The sequence below is a fragment of the Sminthopsis crassicaudata genome, chromosome 1, assembly GCF_048593235.1.
Source record: "Sminthopsis crassicaudata isolate SCR6 chromosome 1, ASM4859323v1, whole genome shotgun sequence".
NCBI classification, from domain to species: Eukaryota; Metazoa; Chordata; class Mammalia; order Dasyuromorphia; family Dasyuridae; genus Sminthopsis; species Sminthopsis crassicaudata.
Window position 1 is genome coordinate 484,543,743 of NC_133617.1, and position 12,613 is coordinate 484,556,355.

The window sequence follows — 12,613 nt, forward strand, 5'->3', positions numbered from 1 at the left end:
TCACTGCCAGGGTAGTCGGGAGGAAAAAATAATATTGGCAAAGGGTTCTGTTTGATCCTGGTATGCAAGTCAGCTCCGACTGGAATGACGACACAGGCCCGGAGCGCCACATGGCATCATATCAAAGCTAGCGTTTGGGTGTCTGGGCGGGCTCCCCGGCCGGCTGAGAGACGGGGCTAGGCCGGCCGGTCCAGTACAAGTGCTCTCGGAGGTCCCTATTCTTCTCCCTTCCTGGTGTGGCTAGAATGGTGTGGAGACCTCCCCTCCCCCCCATTACTTCCCGTTAATATGGTTTACAGAGCGCAGCGGGATGGAGAGGAGGCAAGCCCACCAAGCACGGGGGCTGCTGGGCTCCCGGGAGGCCAGCCCGCTTGTGGGTGTCACAGGCGTGGTGCCTCGTGGCACGCGTACTCCTTTCCTCCGCAGCTCAGCCCAGCATGGTTGTCCCGCGTGGACTACTGAAACCGGAGTAGGGCTGGTGACGATTGCATGCCGAGGCCGGACGGTCCGCATCTCCGTCCTCCAATGCCCGAGACCGCCTCACAAGCCCCACAGGGAACCCCAGCCCGGGGTACCACGGTTCCCCCAACTAGCTTGGCCCAGAAAGGTTAGGAGAGGCGAGGCGGGGCGGAGCTTAGGCCACGGAGGCTGTGCGGCTGGGCTCGGCGTGGCTCCGTTCCGTGAGCCAGTGCGATCCGCTCCGGGTTTCTACGCTTGCCTCCTCCCCCACCCGGCCCGGCCCGGCCCGGCCTTTCCTCTCTGTGTCTCTCTCTTTCCCTCCCTCCCTCCACTGCCTACCCCTCCCCCTCCCCTCCACCCGAGCCGCCGCCTGGGGCCGATCCGCGCAGCTCCGAACATGGCTGAAGTCGGGGAGGACACGGGCGCCCGGGCCCTGCTGGCACTGCGCTCGGCGCCCTGCAGCCCGGTGCTGTGCGCCGCGGCCGCTGCGGCCGCCGCTTTCCCCGCGGCGCCGGCGCCTTCGCTGCCGCCTCAGCCCCAGCCGCCTCCGCCTCCGCCGCCGCCGCCGCCGCCGCCGGCGTCCGCCGCTCCCCCGGCGGCGCCCCAACAGCCGGCGCCCCCACCGCTGCCGCTGCCGCTGCCGCCGCCGCCGCCGCCTGCGGGCCTGGGGGTTGCCCCGGGCGGCCCGGCCTCCGGGGGAGCGGCGGCGGCGGCGGCGGCGGCGGCGGCGGCGGCCTCGGTGCGGCAGAGCCCCGGGCCGGCCCTGGCCCGGCTGGAGGGCCGCGAGTTCGAGTTCCTCATGCGGCAGCCCGCCGTCACCATCGGCCGCAACTCGTCGCAGGGCTCCGTGGACCTCAATATGGGCCACTCGAGCTTCATCTCCCGCCGCCACCTGCAGCTCAGCTTCCAGGAGCCGCACTTCTACCTGCGCTGCCTCGGCAAGAACGGCGTCTTCGTGGACGGGGCCTTTCAGCGAAGGGGCGCCCCGGCCCTGCAGCTCCCCAAGCAGTGAGTAGGAACCGGTGCCCGGGACATCGCGGGAGGGGCCCGGGGACTGCCCCCTCCCCTACGCCAGGCTGGGCGAGCAGGGGCTCCCACGCCCCCAGCATCCATGGGAACCCCCCCAACACACATACACACACATACACACGTTTGGGGGCGGGGAGGCCCGGGAGCAGCGGGGTAGGGGTTGAGCCCGGCGTGGGGTGTGAAACGTGGCTGTTGACCTTCCTCTTCCTCCTTCCTCCCTCGTACACACACACACACACACACACACACACACACACACACACACACACACACACACGTACATACATACACACACAGTTTTCCCTCCACGCGGAGGCTGCTTTGGGCAGATGAAACATCACCTCTCTTGGTTGGGAAGGTAATGTCAGTCTAGAAGGTGGGGGTGGAAGGCTGGGTAATGTCAGTCTCAGCCCCAGGGGGCCTGGAGGGAAATATGTCATGGTTTTTCCAGGAAAAGAGAGCTGTCTATTGGATCCTGAGAGTAGCTGGTAGGGAAGGGTGCAGCTTCTTTCTGGAAAGATTGAGAGAGTTCCATTCCCAGGGGAGGAGGGTGTTAACCTGCCTAGGAGGCTGAATTCTTAGGAGGTGGAAGAGAACGTCCCCGAAGACTCTGTTAGCTGTGGGGGATAGTTATGGGTAAGGGAGTGTTGTGCTACCTGTTGGGTAGGGACCTAAGGCCGAGTAAGCGCTTTGGCTCCAGGGAGAGAGAGAGGGAGGCAAGTCGGAGAACCTGGAGAGGCATATTGCTTTCACATCCTTGGGGAGGAAAGGGAGGTTAGTGGCAGCTAGCATAGGAAGTGCTTGCTGTAACTCAATTTATGTACCTTTAAAATGGCTATAATAAAAATAATACCGGCCTCCACACCGCAAAGGGATATTAGGCTTAATTAAATTGTAGTTACAAAGTGTTCATGAAAAGCCTCATAGAGCGACAACAGTTATTAACCCTCCTGTCAGGAAGGAGGAAATAGCTGGGCTGCTAGGCCCAGGCATGCAAGAGATCTTTCATTTCAAATTCTGTCCCAGAAAAGGCATAGTCGTGGCTGTCAGTCCATCCCTGCTTGGCAAAGAGTCAGTGAGGAAGTTTTCAGGAGGATACTAGTTAGTGTATTTCTTGTGTTCTTTAGACACCCCCAGCCCACTTTGCTTTCTGTGTAAGTTACCTTTTGTTATCTATAGTTAAGTATTCAATTACTTACTACAACTCTAGAAGCATGGCCCAAGAGAGCTTTGCTTTCTTGACAGTAAAATATTTTTAAAGTAATAACTTAAAACATTCCGCTTTTCCCCGCTGGGGTTTATCCTGTTTTAAAAAGTTGTCTTTTAACTATCTAATCTTTCTTTTTTGTAAGTTTTGTTGTTGTTGTTGTAAGTTCCTTTGGCTCAGGGTTTTTCTGTTCTCTTAGCCCTAAGGCTTTCTAGTTTGTTTATATAAATTTGATTTCTAATTTCTTAGGCTATTGATTTTCAAATATCTAGAAAGAGCTGCTACTGTCACCTCTACTTATGACTATTAAGAAAACATGCTTTTGTTTTCCTTAGGGTTTAGGGAAGGAACTTAACGTCACAAAATTGAGAAATCTTGAAAAATAAAATAGCCTTATCATATGCTTTATTTTTCTATATTATCTTTTTAGATAAATACCCCTGCTGCAGGCTATGAAGCTTCTTCATGACATATAATTTGCTTTTAATTTTTTTTGTGAATTGTCCCATTCCAACAATTGTTCATCTTCCCTTGCATTTCTATATGAGATATATTTTTGCTAAGACAACTTTGTAATTTGTGTTTTTAAGTGCTTTCAATTAACAATCTTGTTTTTTTTTTTTAGGGTTTCTTACCTTAGTCATGAAACAAATATACTTCTTCCTGCAGGTGGCTTACATATTATTGAAGCATTTTAAAGTTTGTAGACATTTTACATAGTACTATCTGAACTGTCTGAAGTAAGCACCAGAAAGTGTTAGACATTTTAGAGATGAAAAAACTGAGACTTAGTTTAAGTGACATGTTTATAGTGATATATTTAGGAACTGACACCATGGCAAGTGAAAGCAGAATTTGAACACAGGTCTTTCTGACTTAAGGTCTAATACTGTTTCTAAAACATGCCTCCTCTCTGTACTGAGTCTTAAATGAAACTTTAAGGTAAAATTGTCATATATTGTTTCTGTAACTCAAAAGAAAAGAGTTACACTTGTGTTTCCTTTCATTACTCACTTCATGATCCAGATTTGTTATTTTTAAAAGTCTTTAGGTGTGTGGTGCTTTGTAAATATATGTAAAAATATGAGTACCTCCAAAGACTTGTATTTTTATTTGATATCTCCTAAATAAATATGGTTACTTTTGATGGATTAAACATTAGATCATCTATTTATTTGCTGTTGCAATTATAAACTTTAGTCCAACGTGCCTGTCTGCTTCCAGTTTTTTTCAGCAATGGTTCTGAGCAATATTCTTGGTGTCAGTAAAGTAAAATTGATAAAAGAGAACAAACACATGAGGGAAAAGGGTACTCATTTCTTCTGGTACCAAAAATCTTGTTTTGCTGGTGTAGTGTGGAAGATAGTGGAGCTATTTATTTAGCAGCTGAATTTTATATCTTTTCATTTTAAAATTTTGGGCCTCAGAAATGTTATTCAAAATGAAGTATTATAATCTTTCACGGTATTTGAAACTGAAAATCGATATTGAAAGGATCCCAATCTTTTTTTTCCAGGACATCTAAGTTTTAATTTTCCATTTTCTTCAGGAAGAAAAGGAAAATTTAGCAGATTTTTTAAAGGCAGTAATCTGAGTTTTCAGGTTTCAGAGTTATTATTTCTGTATTTTTTCAGTATATGTTCCCTCGTTTGCTGATGAATGATGAACAGTTCTGTCATCAGTGCTTAGACTCCTGAGTTCCATTACAGCAAACTGTCCAGATTCTTTTGTCTTATTGAATATTGTTTGCAATACATGGGCACCATTGCCTGGAGCTTGGAAATCTTTTCTTTTCATTGTCATAGTAACTGCAATAATTGGATTTGACCACTATTCAGAACTTACCAAATATGTACAATCTCTAGTAGATCACTAAAGATAGGAGTGTAATAATAGACTGTGTAAGCTAGTATTGACTTGTTTAATGTTTTTTTTAGTGTTGCCATAGTGTTATTTGATCAGTTCTCTAGTATTCCATTTGGCTCTACAGATATAGGTGAGATATTAACCATTTATATTGGAGAAAAAGTGATTGCTTCAGTCTGGTTTCCTGAAATGGACCCACTAGCAAGTGCTGTTATTTGTTTTATTTTTAATCACTGATGTATCTGAAAAAAAAAGAAGAGGTTGGACTAAGTGGCTTCCAGGGCCTTCGACTAGCCCTATGTTCTGATAGATTTATATGATCTGATATGTTTATATTTTGATATATTTTTGGTTTCTGTTCATGTTAGATTTCTTATAGGAAAGAGGCAAAAGATATACAACTTGGAACTTAACTTTTACTTTTGTATAAAATATGTACCGGTGCTTGTGGATCTATCATTTTATCCTATTCTGTGCAACTGATTTTATTTAATTACTCACCAGAAAGACACATGAATGGCAGATTCTATGAATTTCAATTTGTAGAAAGAAGAATCATATTGTATCAAAGTATTTGACTATGTGTAAGTGAACAGAATACAGTTTAACAGTTAAAAGGAACATTCAGGTATTGATTATTGCTTTAGATTATGAAGAATCACTTGAAGATTAGCAAATAAATAACAATCAGATTGAATGAATTTGAAGTTTTCTGGAAAATGTTTAAAATCCCAAAGCTGATTTCTCATGTGTTTTTTGTTTTCACTATTCTGACAGATGTATATATCTGTCCAAGTACTAGCATGATATAGGCAAATAATACAAAAATTCAAAGAAGGGAAAATCATGGCTGACTTTCTGGAGGAGAAGGATTTGGAGAATTTAGATTGGTGAAGAGTATAGAACTTATACAGGAGGAGGATCATTAACAAACAGGAGTACTAAAGTCAGATTGGATCAAAACGAAGTAGATTTTGTGCAAGATGAGGTTGAATCTGAGTTGGAATGCCTTTATTGTATCAGTCAGACTGAGAAAGGAGGATTTCATAACATAAGCAATAGGGGATCATGATAGCATATTGAATGATATGAAAACAGCATTAAATCTTGCAATATTTATTAGTACATATTAAAATGGGTAAGAGATTAGAAGCAGGGATAATAATTTAGTGACTATTATAATAATCTACTTGTGCATGGTATTGCAAATAGAAATTTTTTCCAGGAATGAATTTTAAAGTTTTTTTGGTAGGGATGAATTGATTAAACTTTGTGTCTTTAAGGATGTGCAGGACAAAGGTGATGGGCTGCAAATCCTAAGATTCAATGTTATTATAATTATTATTGCTAACAGTAATGTAATAGCTAACATTTATATAGTCCATTAGGTTTGTGAATCACTTTTAGGTTTGCAGAGAGAATAGAGGAAGCTCATCAGCCTAGAATCAAAGTCTTTGAGAATATTGGGGAAATGACTTGGAAATTAGCAAATGACAGCCATAAGGATGGGGAGATGGTGGTATAAACAGTGACTCTGCTGTGTATCACCTTTGTGACCTTTGGAAAAAACCTTTCTTTGTGCACCATAATTTGTTCAACTTTAAAGCAGAGTCTGAATTGGACTAGGTGATCTCTTAAGGTCCTTTCAGCACCAGATCCACGATTGTGTGGCACTGTGAATCAAATTATTTTAAGTTTCAAGAACCAGGAGAGAATGTTATTGATGGTGATTGGAAATTTAGGAAGAGAAGCCAGTTTGTCTCAGAGAGATGAGTTTTTTGTTTTCAGCATGTAGCTACAATAAAAACCTTAATTGTAGAGCTTCCTTGAAATATCAAGTCTTCATTCTGGTAAGTTACTTGCTGTTTGAAAGACTTTTTTTTTCTTCTTGTATGCTGGAAGTTAAACCGAAATGGTGCTAAAAAAAATGTTTTTAAAAGCTTCCAGCAGCAACAACTTTGGAAAGTATGGCAAATTAAGGTATTACAGTAAAAATAATGCTAAAAATTTATAGCATTTTCTGTTACCTACTTCATCTCAAGTTTTTGGGCTTTCCAAACAACCATGAAAATTTAAGAATATTTTCCATCTTTATGAGGTGCATGTCATTGATCATGTGCTATTTTCTTCAGAGTAAATATTTGAAAGCCTTTTTCATATTGGTAAGGGAGAAATAGGATTTGTAGGTGCTAAGTACATGATGTGGGCTACTAATGTCATATTTAATATTTTTTAATGATCTTAGATAAATGGTGTCAGCAAAAGATTTTAAATTTGATTTGAAGATAAAGTAATTAGTTGTACAGTTGGAATGTTAGGAAACTTGCCATATTAATGACAACTGAAATTATCAAAATGTTTAACTTCCATAATCTAAATTTAAAATATTTCATATTAAAATGAGGTTATACTAAATGCTTTACTTTTAATTCTTTGAAAATAGTCTTATAATAAAGTTTATGAGATTTTGGAAGCTAGTTCTCATTGCCCCTATGAATTTTTTTTTTACAGTAATCTCATTCTTGATTTCATAGTTTTAATATACAAGGTGCAATGTTGGTTGGTAAAAATATAATAGAAGAAAAATTATGTAAATTTATTTCACAGATATGTAACAGAATATGAAAATCCTTATTTTTAATAATTGTTGAATAATGTTCAAGGAAAATTACAGCTTTTGCATTTTGTACTGTAATGTTGATAACATGAACCTATTTGCAATTATCCTTTTAGCCTCAATTGACTGATTTCTAAAATATAAAGAGTCCTTTTATCTTTCCTTGGTAATTGTGTAGATTAGTCTATTAAATGTTATGCTAATTATGTTCTAGGTATTCTTGCTAATAAATAATAGAGGATATTTGTAAACATGTTTTCCACCATTTATAAAAAGTAAAACAAGCCAATAAACATTCAGAAGGAAGAAGGGTATTTTATAAATAATCTGGATGAGGTGTTGAAGAAACTTTGGGGGTTTTGTGGTCTCACATAAAACATTTTCATCATATTCAGTGACTGAGGATGCGTCCCCATCTCCAAGTTATATTGCAGAGACCCTGGATGTTCCCTCTTAACAATTATTTCCATGATGTGGACTAATTATTGCTTGCATTTTTGAGAATTGATTTTGCATTATATTTATTCTTGAAACTCAGTTGTCTCTGTTGCCAAACTTGGAGAAGTAGTTTTTGTAAAGTGTTTTGAGATTGCTAGATGTGGGAGTCAGTGTTATGTAGCTCCATTTGTGCTATTTACATTTACTATTTACACATGGAATGACTTAAGCGGATATTTTGACCATCAGAAAAAATTAACTGAGATAGACAATTTCTTTGGAAATGAGGAATAAATATGGCGTTTTAATTGTTTATTGCATTTTTATGGTTTTCATGTTGAATAAAATTTTCAGAGAGAAGGCAGCATGACATGATCTACAGAGTTGGCCTAGGGTCAGGAAGAAATGGGTTCATTGTATTAACTGCGAACCTGAAATGTTCTGACTCTTCATGATCCTCTTTGGAGTTGTCTTGGCAAAGTGCTGGAGTTTGTTGTTTTCTTTTGTAGCTCATTTTATAGATGATGAAACAGAGACAAACAGGATGAAGTGATTTGATTTCAGGTCATCTTGACTCTGGGAAGTGGGGGGATCCATTATGTTCACTGGGGCACCTGTTGTTCTTGCTTATTCTTCTTGCCCCTGATAAACTTTTCAAAAATTAGCATTCCCTGCCCCTCCTCCCAAAAAAATCAGAAGAAAAAATATTTCCCCCCTTTAATGTTATATGTATTTTACTAAATATTGTTCAGTCTTCCGGAGGAAAAAAGCATCATGATATGGTGATATCTTTTTACTTTTAAATTGTGGATAACTAAATAATAAATGAGCTTAATCTGTTGTTATGAAATTAGCCTGATTAGCATATTGTGATATGATTTGGTAAAATTTAGTAAGTAGCTTTAAAAAAACAAATTATTTTATAGTCATTTCTTGACTACAAAAGTATTACTAACTACCCATGTGAGGGGGTTAAATCATTGTATGTTTTGAAGGCTTTATCTCCTAACCATCCAGTTTGCTATCTCAGTAGTAGGACTGATGTCAGAAAACCCATTGGAGTTCAATGCAGAAAGAGAGGATTTATGTCTATAGAGTGAGAAACAACATGGTATAATGAGAAAAGTGTTGACTTGGAAGTCAGATGCTTTAGGCTCCAGTTGTGGTTCTGTTACTAAAGAGCTGTGTGAACCCAAAAGGTCACATTACCTCTTTGAGCCTATTTTTGCATTTGTAAAATAAAGGAGAAGGACTAACATGAATTCTGATATTCATTCTGGCTACTATAATTGATGAAGATATGCCTTAAGATAGTAAATGTAGGTTTTTGAATTGAATCTTTGCTTAATCACAGATTTACTAAAAATCTTGTCTTCTTTCTTGAGTAACCTTACCAAGGACACTGATTGTTGTGCAGTTAATATTTCCCATTTTATATTGTTACATTTACTTTCCAGTACAAATCAAATTTTTGAGTTGGGGGATATGAGCCAGTTTTTATTATAGCCTGATTATCTCTAAAAAAGCCAACACCTGAGAATTGGAGGGCCACAAGACTACCGGATTGTGTCCATTCTTCCTTAAAGAATTCTCTTTTTCTAAAGCCAGAGAAAGGAAGTGAGTGTATCAGAAATAAGAGTACAAAAGAGTGGAGAGAAATAATAGGATTAATAGATTAGGAAAAGTTAAAGAAAAAGACCCCTGTGTTTTGTCTATATTGTCAGGACATGGTGTATGAATTGTGTAGTCACTGAATAATCCGGAAGGTGTAAAAATAATTCTGGATCTGGAGTTAAGAGGACCTGCTAGTACTGAAGTGACCTTAAGCCAATCATTTAAGCTCTTGCATTTCAGTGTCCTCCTCAATAATAATGAGAGGGTGGGTTTGGATAATAACAACAATGTGTACCATGCTTTGTACTGAGCATTTGACAGTGACTTTTTCATTTGATCTTCACCACCACCCTGGAAGAGAGGTGCTATTATTATCCCCATTTGATAGATGAGGAAGCTGAGGCAGATAAGTTAAGTCACTTGTCCAGGACCACACAGCCAGTATGTATTGGAGATCATATTTGAACTCAAATCTTCTGTTCTATCCACTGTGCCACTTAATTCTTCTGATTGAAATTTATGATGCTAGCAACTACTGCTTTCATACCTAGAAAGTATAGGTACTTTGCTTGCTAACTTAAACCCAAGATGTCTGTTTCATCTTCCATTATGAAAAAAGTTTCCTTTCAGTATTGCCAATACATCCTTTCCCAAGTTCCTTAAGCTCTCAGCCAGAGATCACATTTATCCTGTCATAAAATTAATTTAAAACTTTTCAAAACATTTAAATTCTATTCAAGAACTTGTATTCTGATAATAGATTCCTTAAGGTAAAGTTTAGAATTGAAGCAGCTATTTCAAACCATTGCGAGTGAATACCCAGAATTCCTTACTATAACTTCACAGTTATATACAAGATAACCAGCTCTGGCCAGAAAAAGAGAAGGGTGAGGGAAGAACTGTTTTTACTCCTATTTAAAGTGAGAACTGTACCTTTTGATTGTACTGATTGGTCTGCAGAGCAACAAAAAACAGGATGTCTATCCTTTTCTTTCCCCTTATCTTCCCTCCCCCCCTTCCTAAAAAAAGTAGTTTGCATTGCCAGCAGATTGAAAACAAAACTGAGGCTTTCCCATTATTGTTGATAAACAGTTTGTGTTTGAGAGAATGTAGATTGCATTCTGGCTCCTGGGAGATAAATAGCCTGAGGTGTTTTGACTTCAAGCCCACCTCCGAGGTTGAAGACTGACTTTGCCGGAGACTTGAATACAAGCTAGAATTCTGGACAATTAGATAAAATAAGTTAAGGATTAGAGAATAGTACAGCATTTTATCTTACTTGGCAGTTTTTAGACACTGATACACATTCCTTAGTAATTAAAGAAATGAAAATCAAAAGAATTTCAAAGATCATGCCTATAAAACTAGTAAAAGTGAAGATTATGAAACTTATTAGGGTTGGGGAGAAATAGGTACAGTTAACATATTTCCAAGGGAACTGAAAATTTATTCAATCTTTCTGGTGAGTAATCTGTCAACATACAATAAGTATTTTTACCTGCAAAGCTGATGGAAAGGACCATTTAGAAGATGGCTTCACAAATGAATCTGAAAGTGGCATGTTGCCCAGCTGGGGCAAATGAAACTATAGCTAAAGGTAGTCTTGGTCTAGTTGAATAATTATATGTTCTTAGGATTTTAGAGCCAAAAAGGTCAGTAGAGATCATCCAGTCCAAATGTGTAATTTAATAATTGAATTGCTGTCTAGAGTAGTGTTTATAGTTAAATTTCAGGAATTTATCAGGTCCATCTAGGTTAGCTGGGAACTTCTTTCTCTGAAACAGAGAGAGGAAGCAGGAGCAGGAAGACTTCTGGTCCAGAACTTAACAAATAATATTTATTAATTTGTTAATAAAGATAGGCTTATGAACTATATTGATATATGAAACTGCATATGAGGAATATTATTAAGAAAAAAGGCAAGACATAATATATACACACATGATTACTATATAAAAATAAAACTATGTACACTGACAAAGTTAGAAGAAAGATGAAAATCATGTAAGATTTACTTCCACTAAAGTTCTTTGATGTCTCACTGTATTGTGGAATTGATCCCTTGTTTTGGTAGGGTATGCTAGTAGAGCATTTATTCTTACTGATTTTAACAAGCTGACAGCACTTCAGATTGTGGGTCTGCTGATGACTGTTATCTGAGGCCAGCCTAGATAAGCTTAAGATTGTCTCAGCATCTGTGTCTACAGTCTGAATCTTTGATGTATGTATAGTCTCTCATAATAAAAAAATATTTTATTAAGTTAATAAACAAGTACCTGTAATATGTATTATGTTGGGTGCTAGAAAAGATACAAAGATATTTGATGTTTTATTGCTCTTAAGAAATTTAATGTTATAGTAGAAGAAATATGAGAAGTGCACAAACAAGTTATTAAGTGCATAAGATTATCATAAAGTACTATGAGATCTGACAAAGAATTATTGCTTTCAGCTTGGGGGGCGGAATAGTATAAATTAGGGAAAATTTTTTAGAGAAGGTGACATTTGATCTAGGCCTTGAGGAATCAGTAAGATTTGAATAAGCAACACTATTTCAACAGAGGGCACCTAGAAAGAGATAGGGAGGCTATGTTTCATATAAGTATGCTTTCCCCCCCCCCCCAACCTCCCACCATATGGTAAACTCCTTGAAATTATGAGCTATATTTTTACTCTGCCTCATTTTATCTAGTACATATTGTGCACACATGTATATATAGATGAATACACAAATATCATACTCTTAGAATTTTAGAGCTAAAAGGGACCTTAGAGGTTAGTTAGTCCAAACTTCCTCAGATAACTGAGACTTGGAGTGGTGGAATTACTTCCTAAAGGTCAAACTGCCTTGTTTTCTTTTGTGTGGATATTCTTATGCAGATATCTTCATCTTCATGCTGGGATTTCTCTCCTCCACTTTTCTCTGTACCTCCTTTAGAATTTCACCATAGTTAGTAAATCCCTCTGCTTTGAAAGTGAACATTTCTGTTCAGTCTGATGTATTGACTTTCTTATGTATTCCTTTCTGCTCCTTAACACAGCATAGCTTCATGACTACAATGCCTATCTCTGTAATGTCATAAAAGCGCACTAGATCTGGAATCAGAAGAGTGGGTTCCAACTCTTCATTGAGGGATAGACTCCCCAGATTTAACACTTAGCTGTGTGATCTTTGTCTAGTCACTTAATATTTATAATTCTAAATAATTTTATCTGTAAAATGGGGATAATACTTGTTATGTATCAAATTGAATGCTTAATGCTTATTTGCCTGTTTCTGCTTGCCCGGAATGTCATGGAGGGAAAAAAAATCCAGAGTTTGGTCTAGGATCTTTTGAGGCTAATCCTAGAAATAACTTGAATCCCTTGACCCCCACCTTTCA

At 39.3% G+C, this 12,613-nt stretch overlaps 1 protein-coding gene across 1 annotated transcript in view; it reads left to right on the forward strand.

Moving 5' to 3' along the window:
* Window positions 1-841: 841 nt before the first annotated feature.
* FOXK1 (forkhead box K1) overlaps window positions 842-12,613 on the forward strand; it is a 112,746-nt gene continuing 100,974 nt past the window's right edge. The window contains exon 1 of the mRNA XM_074281211.1: window positions 842-1,467. Coding sequence (XP_074137312.1) covers window positions 857-1,467 — 611 coding nt within the window. The 5' untranslated portion in view covers window positions 842-856. The remainder of the gene's footprint in view (window positions 1,468-12,613) is intronic.